This window comes from Callithrix jacchus, chromosome X, assembly GCF_049354715.1.
Source record: "Callithrix jacchus isolate 240 chromosome X, calJac240_pri, whole genome shotgun sequence".
In the NCBI taxonomy this organism is placed as follows: domain Eukaryota; kingdom Metazoa; phylum Chordata; class Mammalia; order Primates; family Cebidae; genus Callithrix; species Callithrix jacchus.
The window spans coordinates 48,798,105-48,819,900 of record NC_133524.1 but is presented as its reverse complement, the minus strand read 5'-3'; the positions used below and the strand labels follow the sequence as shown (position 1 = coordinate 48,819,900).

Below are 21,796 nucleotides of genomic sequence, written 5' to 3'. Positions count from 1 at the left end.
CTTAGCCAGATCCATAAGTTCATTTGGTCCATTCTCTATCTTCCCACAGAGTATGATGACAATTGCTTTTCTATATTTTTCCCTACTAAATGGGTTGCCATCTATCCAACCTTTGTTCACAGATTTCCTCACTGTTTTTCCGGTTTCTACCTGCCACTCAGACTCAAAGCCAATGCCACATGTCACGTTTTGGTCCACTATGCCCCCTCCCCCAGTAAAATACTTTCAAATATTACTCAGCATTTTCTGGACAACAAACTACCCCAAAAACTTATGTTGATTACAACTATAATTTTATTTATCTCACAATTCTGTAAATTGGCTGGAATAACTGGTATGGCTCTTCTGGGCTAGGCTGGCTCAGCTGGGGCTAGAGGTCTGGGTAAACCTCACTCCCAATTCTGACAGTTGGCAGGCTACTTGGTCTAAGAGGCCTCAGCAGGGCTGGCTCACCACTGCTCCATGTGGTGGTTTTTCATCCCCCCATAGGGCAATTCGAGATTCCTCAGGTTTGCAAAGAGCAGCAAGAGAGGGTAAGCTTCAAGGCAAGCTTTGCACACTTCTCAAGCTTCTTATTGATTCTCTTTGCTAATGTCCATTGGCCAAAGAAAGTCACATGGCCAAGTTCAAAGTCAAACAGTAGACAAAGAGATGCTACTTGGGATGGGAGGAATCTGTGGCTACTTTGCATTGTACCACAATGAAAGAAAACATGTCATGGATACTATGTCATGGACACCAATATGAATGATAGGATTGTATTTGTGTGTTCATATAAAATTATATCTGCAGATGTGTGTATATATAAAACCAAAGTGACTTTTAAATTGTGGATTCACTTGATAGAAATATTCAATAAGAAACATATTTGATAGACATATTCAGTAAGAAACATTTGATGAATATATTCTAAATTTGAAAAAAAGTGAATATTACTCCTGTTACGTACTGTGTTCTGCCACAAACACCCTATAGAACTGACAGTAGGTCTACTCATCAGTTATATTATTTTGCTGCACTATCTTTCATTTTATCACTTTAAATTGCTTAATATAACACAGTAAACATGACCATCATTTACATAATTTGCACTCTCCTTCCTATGAAGAATTTGGTAACAATTTGACTTATAATACTTTCTATAGGAAGGCTTTTCCTACCACACCAAACTGACATTTTTCCCAATGACTTCCACTATATTTCATGAGGCTGTGCAAATATAGAAATTCTCCCTCCTTCAGTGCATTCTTAAGAGTGTTTCTTCTGAATAATTTTTTTCCCATCTCAAGTGAGATAGCCTGATGCTTTTTCTTATACAACATATTCATATAGGATCTGTCTTGGATGCATTTTATAATATATAGTTAGACCTGACTTTTGTGATAAGGCTCTCATTTTCAAGAAACAGGGTTACTTTCATGTATGAATATTGCGATGCATACTGAGAACTGATTTCTGGGTGAAGCCCTTTCCACAGTCACTGCATTTATAGGGTTTATCTCCAGTATGAATTGTTTGATGTTTATTGAAATTTGACCTATCAGTGAAGGCTTTCCCACATTCTGCACATATATATGGTTTCTCCCCTGTGTGAATTCGTTGATGTACTTTGAGATGTGGTTTCTTGGAGAAGGATTTCTCACAGTCAGGACATTTATAAGGCTTCTCTGTAGTATGAATTCTCTGATGTGTAATCAACTCTGACTTCTGGATGAAGGCCCTCCCACAATCAGCACAAACATAGGGTTTCTCTCCAGTATGAATGGTTTGGTGTTTATTGAAATTTGACCTGTCAGTGAAGGCCTTCCCACATTCAGCACATATGTAAGACTTTTCTCCAGTATGAGACTTCTGGTGAGTATTGAGATTTGACCTGTTGGTGAAAGCCTTCCCACATTCAGAGCATATATAGGGTTTCTCGCCAGTGTGAATTCGCTTATGCATCTGGAGTTGTGACTTAGAAGGGAAAGATTTCCCACAGTCACTGCATTCATAAGGCTTCTCTCCAGTATGAATTCTTTGATGTGCAATCAAGTGTGCCTTCTGGATGAAGGCCTGCCCACACTGAGTACAGATATAAGACCTCTCTCCTGTATGAATTCTCTGATGCATCCTGAGTGTTGATTTTTGGGTAAAGGCTTTCCCACACTCACTGCATTTGTGATGTCTCTCTCCAGTATGAATTTTCTGATGTATATTGAGGGCTGAGTTCAGGGAGAACCCTTTACCGCATTCACTGCATTCAAAGAGTTTTTCTCCAGTATGAGTTGTCTGATGCCTGAGTAGAGATGATACCTGGAAAAATGATTTCTCACATTCATTGCATTTAAAGGGTTTCTCTCTAGTATGAGTTTTCTCATGCACAATTAATTCTGAATTCTGGATGAAGGCCTTCCCACATTTAGTACATATGTAGAGTTTTTCATCTCTATGAACTCTCAGATATATACTGAGTAGTGGCTTCTGTGTAAAAACATTTACACATTTGCTAAGCTCATGAGGTTTTTCCACAGTATGAATTCTCTGAGGAGCAAAGAAGTGTGACTTCTGGGTGAAGATCTTCCCAAATTCAGTACATGTGTTTGCTTTCTCTCCAACGGGAAATTTCACATTTTGACTGAGTGAATGTTTGAGGCTGAGGACTTTTCCACATTGATTACGTTCACAGAACTTCATGCCTGCATGTGTACTTTCATGGTGATTATAAGAAGAGCTCTGGGTGAAAACCTGACCATGCCCAATAGTTTTATCCAGGTTCTTTGCTGCATTGCTTTTATTATGAATATGTAAGTCTAAATTATGCTTAAAACTCTTCCCAAATGAATCACATTTATGGGGTCTTTTCCGTGAAAGAATGAGATTTGGACTTGGATGGACAAATTTTCCAATGTCTTTATATTCATAATCCCACTCTGTATTCAATATTTTCTTACTGAGGAAAGTAGTGTGACTCGGAAGTTTGTTTTGTTTTTCCTGACATCTCTGTATCTGCTCAGCATCTTGCCACAATTCTTCTAAAATAGAATACAATGAATCATCTCGTGTATCTTCACCCTCCATTTCACTATGAAATGTAGATTTTCCAGAAATTCTTTTCTGGGAAGGCTTAATGCCAAATTTCCCATCTACAAAGAGAAAGAAAAAGTAAAATTGATGCAAACAACAGACAGCAAGAGATTAAAAGTTACACGTAAGCTAATACAAACTGAATACTGAACAGTTTGTATTTACTGAAATCAGTTAATCAATCTAATATGACACTGATGACAAGAAATACATATATAGCACTTTTATGTGCCAAACTCTTACATGACACTTGCAATAGTCCAGGCACTGTTCTAAGAAATACATGCCATCACACGAAGCTTGACAACAAAGATACAGTCTGAGAGAACTATTATTAGGCAATTTCATTTTTGTGCAAATATCACAGAGTGTACAGTATTTATACAAACCCAAATGGTATAACCTACTACACATCTAGGCTACATGGTATAGCCTAGATGTATAGTAGGTACAGGGTTTCTCTCCTGTGTGAATTCGCTTATGCATCTGGAGTTCTGACTTAGAAGAGAAAGAATTCCCACAGTCACTGCATTCATAAGGCGTCTCTCCAGTATGAATTCTTTGATGTGCAATCAAGTATGCCTTCTCGATGAAGCTCCTAGGTTACAAATCCATACAATATGTGACTGTACTGAATCCCATAGGCAACTATAATACAATAGTAAGTATTTGTGTATTTAAACATATCTAAACATAGAAAAGGGAATGCATTGCACTACAACCCAGCAATGGCCATGATGTAACTTGGTGATAGACATTTTCCAATTTCATTGCAATCTTAAGGCACTCGATGTCATTATGTGGTACATGACTGTACATATGAACTCATTTAATCCTTTCAGAGGTCCTATGAGGTATCTACTATTACTATCTACCTTTTGTAGATAAGAAAAGTGAAGGTCATAACAGTTACATAATTTGCCATAAAACATGGTTATTAAGTGTTGGATCTGGTGTTCAACATAAGCAGTCTAGTTCTATTTTGGTAGGAAGCTTGGCTATTAGGTAGGGTAGACAGAAGATTGACAATACAAGAGTTTTCAGGGGAAAGATCTAGGAGAGCCTTGGCTTGGAGTTTAAGTCTTCATTAGCTTTCAATTCTAAATCCTCACTAATCTTGCTCACCAGCAAAAATATAAAATATATGTGATAAAAATAATTTATTCATGTCTATGAAAATATTGTAGCCATAGCCATCCTAACCTATACAAACAGTAAATAGATGTCTATACTCCAACTCTCCATCCAGGTGTAATTGCTTTCTTGGGCTTGCATTATATATATCTAACAAAAAATAGCAGAGAAGACAGTCTTCTGTGGTACAGACTGAAAGCTATCCACTAGAATCAGTTTCCCTGTTCTTTTGCATTTAACAGAGTAGCATCTGGGCATATGGATGTCCAGTCATAGAGCATTTCTCAGTCTCCTTTGAAATTGGTGTGGCCATGTGACAATGTTCTCAAAAAAAGAATGTGAGAGAAAACGATACTGCCACTTTCAAACGGGAGCACTGAGACCATCGGCATGTTTTCTCCATATTCACTTCTACCTTCTTGCTTACTAAAACCTGGAGTTGGCAGAAACACAGATTCAAGCACGCAGATGCCACAAAAAACCTGAGATGGTGGAGTAATGTGTGTTGGAAGGAGCTTGGATTCCTGAGCAATCATGAGCAATGAGGTTTCCCATAAGAGGGAAATACAATTATTTACTATTTTAGTCACTGTATTTGTCAATCTATTGCTAGAAATTAGAATTAGCATAATTCACACATTATTCTTGCCCAGAGTGGGAATTATGGATGTTTCTATTCCTAGTACAGTGCACGAAATGTATTAGATTATTGATAATTTTAACCTGAGCATATTATACCACTGACTTTCAGTAAGAGATTTTAGATACTGAGAATACTCTGAGTCATCAAACTCACTTGTCCCCCTTTAGTTGGTTTGATACTGTACTTCAGACAGACGTTCCATCCCAAATCTCATCCTCCTATTCTTAGGTTGCATTTTCATTCCCACACGTCTGGCTTTAATTTATTCTGGACATATTAAGGACTGGATCCCTAGGCACGGTTTGAGAAGTGGTTCTGCTTTTCACTTTACTTAAATTATAAATCCCTTGCTGTACCAGACAATTATTTATTACATCACTAGTACCAATGTTCATTGTAAAAACTTTGCTCCTGCAATAAAAAGCTTCTTTACACCTCTCCTGAACCCCAGATTCTATGAACAGTACATAAATGAAGAATCATCAGTCTAGAACAAAGAGCTGCTCACGCAAGGTTACATTCTACTTGTCACACATAAAGATGCCTCAAAAAAGAGTCCAGTTTATTTTCAAATCAAAGGACATGTCCTCTTTCCCCATTAAGCCTGCTTAGCATTTTCTTTTATGCCATTAAAAAAGGTCTATGTGCTTCAGAAAGCAGTTTAAGAATTTTTTACTTAGAAAATTAATCCATCATATTGCTAGTAAGATTTTTTCTTCTGAATGTCGAAAGCAGGCACTCCCTATGCTATTCATTTTGCTAATCACTGTAATAGACTTCTAATTATAACAGAAACAATGCATAAGAAGGTAAACTTTTAAATATTTGGTGCCATTGTGTTTACTTTCCAATAACAATCTGTGTTGAATTCCACTCAGTAGAATTTTTAAATCCTTCTAAAACACAGCAAAATTCTATTCTTATCCCCCACAAATTCAATTAGTTAATATCAGTAAGTATTTTCTTCATGCTTAGCATTTGAATAATGAAAATAAGACACAAGGTCTTATTCTGAAATTTAATGGTGGCAAAAGCATCTGGGACATGGGGAAACAGAAATGGGGAAGAGTTATAAATGATGGAGTAATAGGCTGGGCGCAGTGGCTCAGGCCTGTAATCTTAGCACTTTGGGAGTCCATGGTGGGAGATCACAAGGTCAGGAGATTGAGACTATCCTGGGCAACATGGTGAAACACCGTCTCTACTAAAAATGCAAAAATTAGCTGGGTTTAGTGGTGCATGCCTGTAATCCCTGCTACTAGGGAGGCGGAGGCACGAGAATCGCTTGGACCCAGGAAGCAGAGGTTGCAGTGAGCCAAGATTGTGCTACTACACTCCAGCCTGGTGACAGAGCAAGACTCTGTCTTTGAAAAAATGGAGTCATAAATCTGAAGTAAGTAAGGACCATTTCATGGAGTAGATGGAAGCCTGAACACAAAAGGAAAATGTATATTACCTGGACAGGCAGAGCACAAAATAATAAAAAGCCCAGACACGCAGACACGTTTCATATATGGCAGGCATTAAAAACAAGGCAAACAATTTGAAGTAAGCATACATAAAGGAAACTGTACAGATAAAATTTTAAACTGGAGATAATAGTAACCTTACAGATGGCACTGAGGGAAAAGTTATTGGTGATGTGTTATATAACATGGAATAACTGTAAGTTTACTTCATGAGGCTAATGTCAAAGATAAATGCAATGTCTTAGGTAATGACATCTATCAGTACCATTTCAAAGATTAACTGGAAACAATAATGGAATCTGTAGCTTCCATTAGGAGCAGAATAATCCAAGCATAAAAAAATACAGACCTGTTTTGGAGTGATGTTACTGGAATTAAGATGAGAGGCTAAGTAGTATTCTTAAAAAAGAAAAAATATAGTAGAACGATTTATAGTCTTTTGGATATATACCCAGTAAAAAGGACACATGTACACGAATGTTCATTGCAGCACTGTTTACAATAGCAAAGACCTGGAATCAACCCAAATGCCCATTGATAATAGACTGGATTGGAAAAATGTGGCACATATACACCATGGAATATTATGCAGCAATCAGAAATGATGAGTTTGTGTCGTTTGTAGGGACATGGATGAATCTGGAGAACATCATCCTCAGCAAACTGACACAAGAACAGAAAATGAAACACCGCATATTCTCACTCATAGGTGGGTGATGAAAAATGAGAACACATGGACACAGAAAGGGGAGTACTGAACACTGGGGTCTATTGGGGGGAAAAGGGGAGGGCCAGTGGGAGGGGGAGGGATAGCCTGGGGAGAAATGCCAAATGTGGGTGAAGGGGAGAAGAAAAGCAAAGCACACTGCCATGTGTGTACCTACGCAACTGTCTTGCATGCTCTGCTCATGTACCCCAAAACCTAAAATCCAATAAAAAATTAAAAAAAAAAAGAAAAAGAAAAAATAGAAATTGCAGAGTAATTAGTAAGAGAAGACAGCTAAGAGGAAAGAAACAAGAAACAGCAGAATCTGAGAAAATTTGGAATGTGAGGATTCCTGATTTGGGTAATGATGATGCCAATTCCTCCCATATTGAGGATGAATAAAGTAAAATATTCAATGGGAATTGTATAGTATGCAGGTAAATAAGTACTAGAGCACAATTATAATATGGCACCTAGTGGTGTCAACATGGAAGTCATCAGAATACAAATAAAAACCTTGAGCATTCCAAATGGAAGACTCCTTTGAGTTAATTACTATTGGAACAGATATCCTGAAGACAGTAAATGGTACCACTAGCTAGTGCATCTTAGTGGGAAAAAAGCCTCTATGAAAAGTAAATGAGACCATTAGGTACAAATAAAGAAGGAAGAGAAAAAATTGTATGGTTAGAAAAGATAAAATAGGAACAAGCAATTCACAGAGGGGAAACCCAAATGGATAGCAGATACTTGAAAGGGGGTGGGACAATACAGTACCACTTTATATCCATTACATTGGCCACAAGATAAGAAATCTGAACAATGATGGGTGTTGGCACAGATGTGGTAAAATAGGCATACTTGTAGACTGCACATATATTCCAATGATCAAGCAATATCAATTCTACATGAACATCCCTGAGGAATAATCTCACAGGCTCATAGGTGATATTTATAAGAAATTATTTTTTATTGAGGTATAATTTATATAAAGTGTAGATATTAACTGTAATGCTCAATAAATGTATGCAAAACTATATAGTATAGATCTTAGCTGCAAAGCTGAACTCCAGTACTCATATGTATACACCTATGTAACCAAAACTCAGATGAAAGTAGAAAACACTTTAATTATCCCAGAAAGTTCCCTGGTGACCCTTTCCATCAATAATTGATTCTCAGAGGTAATCACCATTTTGACCGTAGATTGCCAATCACTTATCATCAATATTATCACAATCATAGATTAGTTTTGCTTGTCCTTGCTTGAACTTTATATAAATTGAATCATGTAGCATTTGCATGTCTGGTTTCTTTTGTTTAATGAATTTTTTGAGGTTTACCCAAGTTCTTGTAACAGCAGTTCATTCTTTTCATTGTTGTGTAGTATCACATGGTAAGAATATAGCATAACACTCATGTATTCTCCTACTAATGGTCATTTGAGTGGTTTCAAATTTTTGGCAATTACACTAAAGCCGGTATGAACATTCTTGTATATTTCTTTTAGTGAATATATGTGCTCGTTTCTCTTAAATATATGCTGAGGAGTGGCACTACTGGGCCACAGAATTGCTGTACATTTAGTGTTAGTAAGTAATGCCTATCTTCCAAAGTGGTTGAAAGAATTTACACTTCTGCCATCAATGAATGTCAATTCCAGTTGCTCTAAGTATTCATCAGCATTTAATAATTGTCAGTCTTAAAGTTTAGCCCTTTTTTTTATGTATGTGTGGGGGGTGCTGCCACAATGTGGTTTTAATTTACATTTCTCTGATGAATTTACATTTCTTTGAAGTGCCTATGTCTTTTACCCATTTTTTTCTCTATTAATTTGTGAGAGTTCTTCATATATTCTGAATATAAAGTCATTTGTCAAATATATGTATTGCAAATGTCTTCTCCCAGCTTATGGCTTCCCTATTCACTTTCTTAATGCTATCTTTTGAAGAATAGTAATTTTTTATTCTAATATAGTTCAACTTACTATCAAGTGAGATATGAAGTGTTCTCTCTTTCTTTCCTCCAAAAGAACATGAATAATATTGGTATTATTTCTTCTCTAGATGGCCAGAGTTCACCAATGAAGCCATGTGGGTTGGGAGCTTCATTTGTGGATAGGTTTTAAATTATAAGTTCAATTTCTTTAATAGATAAAAATACTACTAATATTTTGATCTTTTTTCTTGTGACATTTCTTATAATTTCTGTTTTTCTATGACTGGCCATTTCATTTCAGTTATCAAATTTTGGGGGATAAAGTTGGTTATAATATCTTCTTAATATCCTTTTAAGGCTTGTAAGATCTGTAATGATGTTTCTTTTCTCATTCATGGCATTGATAATCTGTGTTTTCTCTTTCTTCTCCCTGACTGATCTTGCTAAATTTATCAACTGTATTAATCTTTCAAAGAAGTAAATTTTGGCTTTGTTATTTTTCACTATTGTATGTCCAGACATGCAAACTTAGATGGCCAATTTTTAATCTTTTTAATTTTCTGGTATATATATATAAAATAAGAAACTTTCATCATAGTACTTCAGTTTCATCTCACAAGTTCTTTTTTTTGAGTTGGAGTCTCACTCTGTTGCCCAGGCTGGAGTGCAGCGGTGCCATCTTGGCTCACTGCAACCTCTGCCTCCCAGATTCAAGTGATTCCCCTGCCCCAGCCTTCTGAATAGCTGGGATTACAGGTACCCGCCCCCATGCCCATCTAATTTTTGTATTTTTAGTAGAGATGGAGTTTGCCATGTTGGCCAGGCTGGTCTTGAGCTCCTGACCTGAGGTGATCTGCCCACCTCAGCCTCCCCAAAGTGCTGAGATTACAGGCATGAGCCACTGCACCCGCCTCCACAAGTTCTGATGTGTCATATTTTCACTATCATTTCACTCAATATATTTTCATTGTGATATCTTTTTTAACTTACAGGATATTTTGATGTGTGTTGCAAGCTTAGTTTGACATCTAAAAATCAATAAAATTCATCATATCAGTAGAACAAAACGCATATTTCAATAAATACATAAAGAGCATTTGGCATTTAGAAAAGTCAACATCAATTCATGTTTAAGACTCTCATCAAACTAGGAACAGAAAGAAATTGCCACAAATTAATAAAGGGCATCTAAGAAGAATCACAGCTAGTACACCTAATGGTGAAAGATGGGAAGTTTTGCCTTCAGATTGGGAGCAAGATAAAATAAAAATAAAGAGCATATAGACAAAAAAGGAAATGACAGAAAGGTATGGTAATGTATGCAGATAGTTTTACAGTATTTATTCACAAAAACAACCCGCTAGAATTAACAAGCAAAATTTAGCAAAGTCTCGGAATACAAGGTCAATGTACAAGGATCAATGGTAAGAGTTCCACTTACCATGGTAAGAGTGTGGAGAAGTAAGCCTCTAAAAAAGACTTCTACAGATAGTAAATATAATCTCTAGAAAAACAAACAAAACAAAACTAAACTAAAAAAATCAAACAAAAGCAGGCATTGTTTGGAGGGGAGTCAAAAGTTAGAGGAAGTGACTAGCATGTAGTGAGTTCCCCCTTTTCTCCGGTTTCTGTTGAGAGTAGCTGCCTAAGTCTCTGGCTGACCCCTCAACCTTGCATGGCTAGAGAAAACTGAAAGCAGGGCTGAACTGTGACCTGAGTTGCCACTTGCCTTAGGTGACACAGCATTTCCATTGTCAATCTAACCTAGTTAATTGCCTGCTGTGATAGAAACACTGACATTCTTCAGAACAATATAACAGAGTACCCTGTTACCATAACACTCTTCAGTAGCTAGTTTTTAAAATATGCTTTCCAGGGTTAACAATTTTTATCTGCCTGGCAGATTATTTCAATATAAACAATTCTATAATACTAGAACTTGAATTAATTTTTGTATATAGGGATGTGAGGTATGGGGTCAAAGTATGATTTTTCCCCCAATACTGACATCCATTTGTTTCCGCACAATTTGAAAAGATTTCTCCCTTCAAATTATATTGGCACCTTTGTCAAAAATCAGTTGTCTGTTTATTAATGGGCCTATTTTTAGTCTCTCCTTTCTGTTCCATTTACACATGAGTCTGTCTTTACACCGATACCACACTGTCCAGATTGCTATAGCTTTATAGTAAATCTTAACATTTGGTATTGTCAATCCTCCATACTTTTTCTTTTTCCTCAAGATTGTGTTTGTCATTCTAGGTCTTTTGCATATCCATATAAATTTTAAAATCTCCTTGTCATTTTTAACCCACACAAATTACAAATAATTGAATGAACAAGTAGAAGACAAATCAGTAACACATTATTAAAAGACTTTAACAACTTGGAACCAACTTGCGTTATAGATTCTAGAACACTGCACCCACCAACAACTGAATATACATTCTTTGCAGGGACACACAAAACATCCCCTAGATAGACCATATGCTGAAATCATAAAGGGTATGCTCTCAGACCACAACAGGATTAAATAAAACAACACAGAGGAAACAGACAAAATACCTTGAAAAGTACAACTTACTATATCTGGCAAAACATGAAACAAAACGTCTGAATAGCCCTATGTCTATTTAAGAAATTGGGCTTGTCATTAAATCCTTCCTGTCAAGAAAACTCCAGGTCCAAATGGCTTTCTTGGTTAATTCCACAAAACATTAAAAGAAATAACAATCTCATACAAAGTATTTCAGAAAATAGAGAAGGGAACACTTCATAACTCATTTTAGCAGCCAGTATAACCAGACTATCAAAACATGACAAAGACATTGAAAGAAAAGAAATTCATAAACCAAATCACTCATGAAAAAGGCAAGCTTTTAGGTCAAATGTCAGTAAGTAGAATCCAAAAATATATAATAAAGCTAATGCATCGTAATCTACTAGTATTTATCTCAGAAACGCAAGGCTAATTCAACACTTAAAAATTAATGAATTCACCAGAGTAACAGAACAAAAATGCTCATATAATATCACTCTAATAGATGCAGAAGAATCATCTGACAAAATTCAACACTCAATCATGATTTTAAAAAAAAACCTCTGAAACAAGCTAGGATTAGAAAGGAACTTAGACAACCTGTTAAAGGGTAGGTACAGAAAACCTACAGCTAGTATCTAACTTAATGGTGAAAGACTAAATTTTTTTACCCACAATATCAGAACCAAGGCAAACATGCCCACACTCACCCCTTCCATTCAACATTGAACTGAAAGTCTTAGATATTAAAACAAGGAAAATAAATTAAAAGTGTGAATTTGGAAAGGAAAATGTAAAAGTGTCTCTATTTTTAGGAGATAATGATTACTTCTATGAAAAACCTTGAGGAACTTACAAGAAAACTAATAGGTAGATTTAACAGTGCCTCAAGATACAGTTAATGCATAAAAATCGATCACTAGCAACTTATACTAGCAATAAACAATCTAAAAATAAAATTTAAAAAACTTTATATTAGCAATGAAAATTAAAAACTAAAACCAAAACAATGCCATGTAAAGCAGGATCAAAAATGTCAAGTACTTAGGGATAAACTTAAGGAAGGATTCCTATGACCTCTATGTTGAAAACAATGCAATTCTGCTAAATGGAATTAAAGATCTAAATAATTGCAGAACCCACGTTCATGGGTTAGAGGGCTCAATATTGTTAAGATGTCAATTCTCCTAAAATTGATCTACAGAGTCAACTGAACTCCAAACAAAATCCTAGTAGGCTTTTTTGTAAAAATTACAAACTGACTATAAAATGTATATAAAAATGCAAATGACCTAGAAGAGCAAAGTAATTTTTAAAAAGCAAAGTTGAAGGACTTATACTATCTGATTGAAGATTTACTGTAAAAACTATGGTGATAAAGATAGTATGGGTTTGCTAAAAGGATAATGTATTAACTATATTTTCTTATTTTCTGTATCCTTGATATTCTGGCATCTGGGGCTTAACTGATCCTGGAGAGACTGCCCCTCCCAGGGATAGCTAATTCTACAGATTAGGAAATAACTTGACCTTGAAGATGCCTTTCATATGCAAACTGGCCAACACATAGCCCAAACCCACAACCACATCTTTTATTAAGCTCTCACAGGTTGAGCCACTATCCCCCTGCTCTAATCACCCCAGGGACAGGTACCAAGCAACTAGGGACAGTCCCTATACCCTAGAGCCCAACAGAATTATTCAAACTAGCCAATTATAAATCTGCCTAGTGTGTTGACCCTGCCTAGTTTACTCCTTCCCACAAAACCTAAATAAAGATTCTGGCCCATGCTTTCCCCTAACTCCTAGGTCCCAACTGACATTGGTGCTTCCATGTGTGTGGTATGTGAGGCCCTGCATGGTGTGGTGTGCCCTTGTCTCTTGGGAACTATAAAAAACTATCTTTCCAATGGCAGTTGTCTGCTGATCTGTTGGCTTCACCATACCTAAATAATAATAAAACCTTTTTTTTAAAGCAGACAGACAAATAGACTAATTGAACAGAAAATAGAGACCTGATACAGGTTCATACACATAAAGTCAACTGATTTTGATAAACATACCAAGGAAATTCAACAGGAAAAACAAAGCTTTTCAATAAATGTTTCTGGAACAATTAGACATCAGTATTGAAAAATGAATCACAGACCTAATTGAAAAAGTTAAAATGACAAAACTTATTGAAGAAAGTATGAGAAAATCTTTGTGCCTTGTGATAGGCAAAGATTTCTTAAACAGATCACAAAAGGTACTAACAGTAAAACAGATGATAAATTGGACTTAATCGAAATTAAAATGTTTGCTCTTTGATGGGCACCGACAAGAAAATGAAATTTCAAGCCACAGATTGGAACAAAATATTAGCAATACATATTTCTGGCAAGGGAGTTCTATCCAGCAAGTATTATTATAACTCATTAATAAGAAGACAAACAGCCCAATAAAAAATGAGAAAGATATCTGAGTAGGTATTTCACACCAAAAATGTACAAATGGTCAATAAGCACATAAAAAGATGCTTAAGATCATCATTATTCTCATAAGAGAAATGCAACTTGAAATCATAACATCCATTACAATAGCAAAAATAAATAGTTTGATGATAACAAGTGTAGACAAGGATGTGGAGCAACAGGAATCCTTACGTATTGCTACTAGGAATGTAAAATGGTACAGCCAATTTGGAAGATAGCTTGGCAATTTCTTATAAAGGTAAGTATACACTGATTATATGACCTAGCAGTTCCAATCTTAGGTATTTACCCAAGAAAAAGGTAAACATATGTTCACACAAAAACATACCAGAATGTTCATTGCAGCTTCATTCACAATAACCAAATATTAACCACCTATCCATCAACAGGTGTAGAGATTAACGAATAGTAATATATTAATTCCATGAAATACTATTCATCATTCAAAAGGAATAAACCAGAGATATACTTAATAACATGGATGAATTGCAAAATGATTATGGTGAGCAAACGAAGCCAGATCCAAAAGAGTATGTAAAGTTTTATTCCATTTATATAAAACCCTAATAAAGACAAATCTAATCAAGAGTGACAAAAAGCATGTCAGTGGTTGCCTGGGGCTGTGTGTACTGACTACAAGGGGCATGAGGAAGCATTCTGTGTGAAGGAATGTTATATATCACGATAGGGGTGGTGGTTATACTGGCGTATAGCCTGATCAAAACTCATCAAACTGCCCACTTAAAATACACTTCATTCTGTACACATTTTATGAAAATCCATTAATCAAATGGATTTTGAAAGAAGAAATGCTAAGTGACAGTGACCATAAAGTCAGATTATGGGAGAGAGGCACAAGGCCATGGGAAGGTGGAGAGCAGTGAGGAATCGGAAGGTGATACTTACAAAGGCAATGGGAGGTGAGGCTGGTTGTAGAAGAGTTTGTTGGTACCTTAGAGTGAGAAGATGAGAAAGAAAGAAAGAATAAAGTACAAGAGTGCTAGGAAGAACAGAAGCGAGGCAACCAACTGATTTTCAAAAAGTCAATTCCAGTAAAACTGAAATGTAAGTGATAAGAATCTAAGACTCTGGGGTGTGGTTTAAGGAATTATGCATAAAAATGGGATGGAAGGAAAGAATATCTAAGGAAGCAAGACGTCTAGTGAGGAAGCCTGGCATACGATCCAGAGTATAGGAACTGAGGCAATTCTCCTGGAAGAAAGCCAAACAAAGAACACAGGTGGTAACAGTAAGAGATATAAAGGTACAGAACAATTTGGCACCCAAGAGGCCAATGCTACCTATCCTCAAGCAATTTCTAAAGTTGCCGACCTTTAAGCAATAACAGCATTTTAAAGGTATCAGTCTTCCTTAGGAAAAAAAAATTACTTCATGTCCCCATCTGCCCAAGTCACATCCACTCACCTGAACAGCTGTGACGTGGAGTTTCCCCTTCCAAGGTCCATGGCCCCTCTCCTTGCTCCAACTTGAAGATGACCTCTGGTTTGGGAACTTCGAACCCTGTTAACAGGACATGATAGAGAATTGGGTCCAGCAAATTGCTTTCCATTTGTTCTTTGGAGAAGTAACCACATTTCATTAGGAACTGAGTAATAATCACAGCAGTGAAAAGGGACTGAAGAATCTCAGACAAATCAAGGGAGACACCTTCACACAGTTCAGATGTCCCAGATAGCTCAGTGGTGGTGACAGGAAACACCCTCAACGAGGCTCTGTATTGGTGTCCTAAGGCTGCCATGACAGTACCAAAACCTGTGGCTTACAACAACAGAAATGTATTGTCTCTTATGTCTAGAGGTTAGAAATCAAGGTGCCAGCAGGGCTCTTCCTGATGGATCTAGGAGATCCTTTTCTAGCATCTTCTAGCTTCTAGTGTTTTCTGGCACTCTTTGGCTTTCCTTGGCCTTTGAATACATTACTCCAGTGACATGGCTGTCTTCTACCTGGGTATCTTCTCATTGTCTTCCCTCTATGCATGCTTGTAGCAGTAATAACCCAATTTCTGCCTTCATCTTCATATGGTGTTCTCCCTGTGCACATCTCTGTGTTCAACTTTCCCCTTTTTATAAGGACATCAGTTAGATTAGATTGGGGCCCAGCCTAATGACCTCACTTTAACTTGATTACTTCTGTAAAGACTCTAATTCCAAATACAGCCACGTTCTGAAGTATTGAGGGGTAGGATTTCCACATAGCTTTTGGAGAAGACAAAATTGTACCCATAAAAGTCTACCCTCTAGTCCCCCAAAATTCATGTCCTTCTCACATACAAAATACATTCACCCCATCCCAACATCCTCCAAAGCCTTAATCATTCCAACATCAACTCTTAAGTCAAAAATCACATCTCGACATCATCAACTAAAAGTCTCAAATCTCATCATCTAATTCATCCAAATCAGTTATGGATGAGACAGGGTATAATTCATCCTGGGGAAAATTTCCTCTCTATCTGTGAACCTATGAAACCAGACCACAAGTTATCTGCTTCCAAAATACAATGGTGGGGCAGGCATAGGATAGATATTCCCATTCCAAAAGGGAGAAACCAGAATGAAAAGAGATCATGGGTCCCAAGTCTGAAGGCTAGCAGGGAAAATTTGATGAGATTCTAAGGCTTGTGAATAATCTCATGAGCTCCATGATCTGTCCTCTGAGCCCACTGGGTGGCAGGCAGCCCTGGGCCAGGAATGACACCCCTCACTATTACCCCTAATGGTCCACTAGCAAAATGTTTGCTATTTGTCTCTGTGACCTTATGCTCTGTCATTCTAGAGGTCTGAATTCCAAAGGGAGAAATGCTTCCACCAGGAGACACACAATGATTCCACTGAACTAGAAGTTAAAACTCCCACCCAACCACTTTGGGTCCCTCATGCCGCTGAATCAACTGGCAAATGAGGGAGCTACGGTTTTGGCTGGAGTAACTGATCATGATTACCAAGGGCAAACCTTTGCCTTGCCCAATTTAGTAAGATTCCTGTCAATCAGTTTAGCTAGAATCCCCTAATCTCAATATCCAATCACCCTCGATATCTGATCAAATGCTTATCCTCTACTATCCCCCACATAATATTTGATCACCCTCGCCTGCCTTCAGCAAGAATCTTGTTAGGTCAGTTTAGTAACAATCCCCGTTTTCCCCTGATGTTTTCTCTTAGTCATTTTCTATCTACTGGCCCCACTGTGCTCCCGGGTTATATTTATAAATACCTACTTGTCCATGTTGTATTTGCAACTGAGCCCAGTTCTATACAGAGATAGCTTTTCCCCTATTGTAATAGTTCTGAATCAAATCTGTTTTCACTGCTTTAACTACTGGCCAGCTCTGCTTTTCTTTGACAGTTTTGATGTCACAACTCAGATAAGATCCACAACTCAGGTAAGATCAGATTGATCACTGGTCCCCAGACTTCTCACCTCTCAAGTATGCACCTTTGAACTTTGTCTTGACTGATTGGGGGACCCATTGATGAGTCTGACTCCTGAGCCAGTCCTCTGGGTGACAGTCCACTGAGGCAAAGTAAGGACAGATTTTGATTCTTTTTTTTTTTTTTTGAGACAGAGTCTCACTCTGTCTCCCAGGCTGGAGTGCAGTGGTACCATCTCGGCTCACTGCAACTTTCGCCTCCTGGGTTCAAGTGACTTTTATGCTAGAAGGTAGGTGAGGGTTCCAGGTAAGCAGCTGTTTATAAGAAGCTAAGTTAGAGTCCCATGCAAGGAAAGGCTGGGTTAGTTTCCTAGGCTTCTCTCTTTGTAAGAGGCTGGGTTCTGTAAGGAACAGAAGCTGGGTCACAGTCTCAAGTTTCTCTATTTATAAGTATAAAAGTACTATTAGTTAAAAAACATGGGAACTTCTCAGTCTACCAAAACACTCCTTTCTGAACCCCTGCTGGCTATATGCTCCACCAACTCTACCTGTTTCCTGTCATGTTGGCATGATTTTACTAAGGATAATTTGGAACTTCAAAGGCTTCCTTGGGAAACTTTACCTCTCCCCAAACAGTCTCCTCCAAGACCTCTCCCTTCCCATTGCTTCTGCTCCTCCTTCTTCCTTTTGCCACCTTTGATCTTTCCTTTAGGCGCTCTTGATATAAGCAGCCCTTCAATCAATTCCCAGGCTTGAGCCTTTTTGCAGACTCAGATCCAGAACCTCGCAAATGAAGGGGAAACCAAGTTTCCTTAGGGAAAGACCCTGGTACACTGCCAAAAACTTATACTCTTAAATCTTTCTCCTAGTGTTCCCCAAAGGGACCTGTGGACTTTTATCAAGATAACTATGTATTGGGAAAAAGGAATAATTAGACATTTTGGGAATTACGGGACACTGACTCTGAACTGCCACTAATTTCAGGAGACCACAAACACCACTATGGTCCACCAGTAGTAGGAGCTTATGGAAGTGTAGTGGTTAACGGAGTTTTAGTTGAGGTACATCTCACAGTGTGTCCAGTGGGTCCCTGAACCTATCCTGTGGCTATTTCCCCAGTTTCTGAATACATAATTGGAAGGAACACATTCAGCAACTGGCAGAATCCCCACATTCATTCTCTGACCTGTGGAATGAGGGCTACTGTGGTGGGGAAGGCCAAGTGGAAGTCACGGGAGCTGCCTCTACCTAGGAAAATAGTAAACCAAAAGCAATACTGCATTCCTTGAGGGACTGTGGAAATCAGTGCTACCATCAGGGATATGAGGGATGCAGAGATGGTGATTCCCACTACATCCTCATTCACCTTGCCTATTTGACCTGTGCAGAAAACAGAATTCTGAAGAATGACAGATTACTGTAAACATCACCAAGTGGTAACTCTAATTACACTTGCGCTTCAAAATGTGGTTTCATTGCTTGAGCAAATTAACACATTCATTCCCTGGTACCCAGTATGCAGCTATTCATCTAACAAATGGTGTGTGTGTGTGTGTGTGTGTGTGTGTGAGAGAGAGAGAGAGATACTTGTTAGTAAAGACTGCTAGAAGCAGTTTGTTTTCCTGTACTTTCCTACCTCAGGGGTATATCAACTCTCCAGACTTAGGTAATCATTTAGTCTGCAGTCATCTTGATCACCTTTCCCTTCCACAAGATATCACACTGGTTCATGACATTAATGAGATAATGCTGATTGGACCTAGTGAGCAAGAATCAGCAACTACACTAGACTTATGGGTAAGATATTTACATATTAGAGAGTGGGAAATAAATCTGAAAAATTTTAAGGGCCTTACACCTCAGGGAAATTTCTAGAGGTCCAGTGGTATAGAGCATGTCCATACATCCCTTCTAAGACAAAGCACAAGTTATTGTACCTGGCCCCTCCTATAAGTGGGAAAAAAAAGGCACAATGCCTACTGGGCCTCTTTGGATTTCGGAGGTAACACACTCCTCATGTGGGTAATGCTACTCTGGCTCATTTACCAAGTTATTAAAAAAGTAGCTAGTTTTCAGTGGGGCCCAGAACAAGAAAGACTCTACAACAGATCCAGGCTGCTGTGCAAGCTGTTCTGCCACCTGGGTCATATGATCCAGCAGATCCAATGGTGCTTGAAGTGACAGTGCAGATGCTGTTTGGAGCCTCTGACAATCCCCTATAGGTGAATTGCAGTGCAGATCTTTAGGATTTGGAAGTGAAGTCCTGCCATACTCTAGTAGTAGATAACTACTCTCCTTTGGAGAAATACTTTTTGGCTTGCTATTGGGCCAGAATTTACTCACCCACTGAATTTAAGCATATAAGTTAGTGGAGAAGAAACTGAACAAGGATTCCCTCAGTAACAGCAAGTGAATATGGAAGAGCCCAGTGCTGAACCTCTGGCCCACGGTGGGGGTGGTGGAAATCTGGCATAGAGAAGACCCACTCCCCACTGTTGCTTATAGCACCCAAGTTCTTCTATTGAAGCCTAGTCTGTTGACGGTATGAGGCCAGCAGCCGGCTCTGGTGCACTGGGCCTGGGTGTTATTGGGATCATGTTGCTTGAGAATGTAGCCCAAAGTGGTAGTAAACTCCATCTAAGGCTAAATACCTGCACAAAATTGATAGTCAACAAGAACCATAAGGGAAAGTTAAAAAGAGCTTTGAAGACAAACTTCAAGAGCTTGTGAAACTGTTAAAAAGTGTGATATGGTTTGGATCTGTGTCCCCTATAAATCTCATGTCAAATTGTAATCCCCAATGTTGGAGATGGGGCCTGGTGGGAAGTGACTGGATCATGGGGGTGGATTTCTCATGAATGCTTTAGCACCATCCCCTTGGTGCTGTTCTCATGATAGTGAGTGAGTTTTCATGAGATCTGGTTGTTTAAAGGTGTGCAGCCTTTCTCCCTGCTCACTCTTGCTCTTGCTCCCACCATGTAATATGCTTGCTTCCCCTTTGCTTTCCGCCATAATTGGAAGCTTCCTGAGGCCTCCCCAGAAGCAGGAGCCGCTATGCTTCCTTTACAGCTTGCAGAACCATGAGGCAATTAAACCTCTTTTCTTTATAAACTACCCAGTCTCAGGTATTTCTTTATAGCAATGTGAGAACTAGTGCACTAATAAACGGTGTAACCTCAGATCAGACATGACAACCCTGCAACCTTGACCCTGTCCCCCCTGCCCTGAAAACAAAGAGATGGCCTTGTTCTCTGAAACTAAGGAGGCAATGGGTCCCCTGATCTCCGCAGCCTGTGCTTTCAGGGCCTGTGGTGTCAGATACAGCCCTACTAGCCTTTGAACAATCCTGGAAGTCACTTTTCTTGAAGGATAACACATGTTCACAGTCAAATAGCTTTACCATCTTCCTGCTTACAGAATCTCAGAAGTCCAACAGCTTTCCTTCATTTTCTCCTGTCTCTGTCCTCTTCAGTCTAACCTGGAAGCATTTCTAGTGAGACAGTTGATTGGATTCACAAGTCACACACCAAATCTCTTTAGTAATTGGTTGTCCAGACACACCCTTGGTGTTCTTTCCAGAGTACACTTTCTAAATTTTTGCCACATGGAGAGGCTGAAAATTTTCTATATCTTCAAATTCTGGTACCTTTTTCCTAACAATTCTTTCTTAAATTTATCTCTTTCTTCTCACATTTTACTATAAGCAGCAAAGAGAAACCAGGGTATTCAAATAGAAAATGAGGAAGTCAAATTGTCTCTATTTGCAGATGACATGATTGTATATCTAGAAGACCACATCGTCTCAGCCCAAAATCTCCTGAAACTGATAAGCAACTTCAGCAAAGTCTCAGGATACAAAATCAATGTGCAAAAATCACAAGCATTCCTCTACACCAATAACAGACTTGAAGAGAGCCAGATCAACATTGCACTGCCATTCACAATTGCTACAAAGAGAATAAAATACCTAGGAATATGACTAACAAGGAACGTAACGTACCTCTTCAAGGAGAACTACAAACCACTGCTCAACGAAATCAGAGAGGACACAAACAGATGGAGAAACATTCCATGTTCATGGTTAGGAAGAATCAATATCGCGAAAATGGCTATACTGCCCAAAGTAATTTACAGACTCAACACTATCCCTATCAAGCTACCATTGACTTTCTTCACAGAACTGGAAAAAACCACCTTAAACTTCATATGGAACCAAAAGAGAGCCCACATAGCCAAGTCAATTCTAAGCAAAAAGAACAAAGCAGGAGGTATCACACTACCGGACTTCAAACTATACTACAAGGCTAAAGTAATCAAAACAGCATGGTACTGGTACCAAAACAGAGATATAGACCAATGGAACAGAACAGAGGCCTTGGACGCAGCACAACATATCTACAACCATACTATCTTTTACAAACCTGACAAAAACAAGC

General features: G+C 38.2%; 1 protein-coding gene across 3 annotated transcripts in view; it reads right to left on the bottom strand.

Moving 5' to 3' along the window:
• Positions 1 to 277: 277 nt before the first annotated feature.
• The window catches only part of ZNF81 (zinc finger protein 81), an 82,456-nt gene continuing 60,937 nt past the window's right edge, over positions 278 to 21,796 (bottom strand). For all 3 annotated transcript variants that reach the window (XM_078363153.1, XM_078363154.1, XM_008989218.6), the window contains exons 4-5: positions 15,395 to 15,490; positions 278 to 3,125 (exon numbers count right to left, since the gene is read on the bottom strand). In XM_078363153.1, the coding sequence (XP_078219279.1) occupies positions 1,417 to 3,125; positions 15,395 to 15,490 (1,805 nt within the window). In that variant the 3' untranslated portion in view covers positions 278 to 1,416. The remainder of the gene's footprint in view (positions 3,126 to 15,394; positions 15,491 to 21,796) is intronic.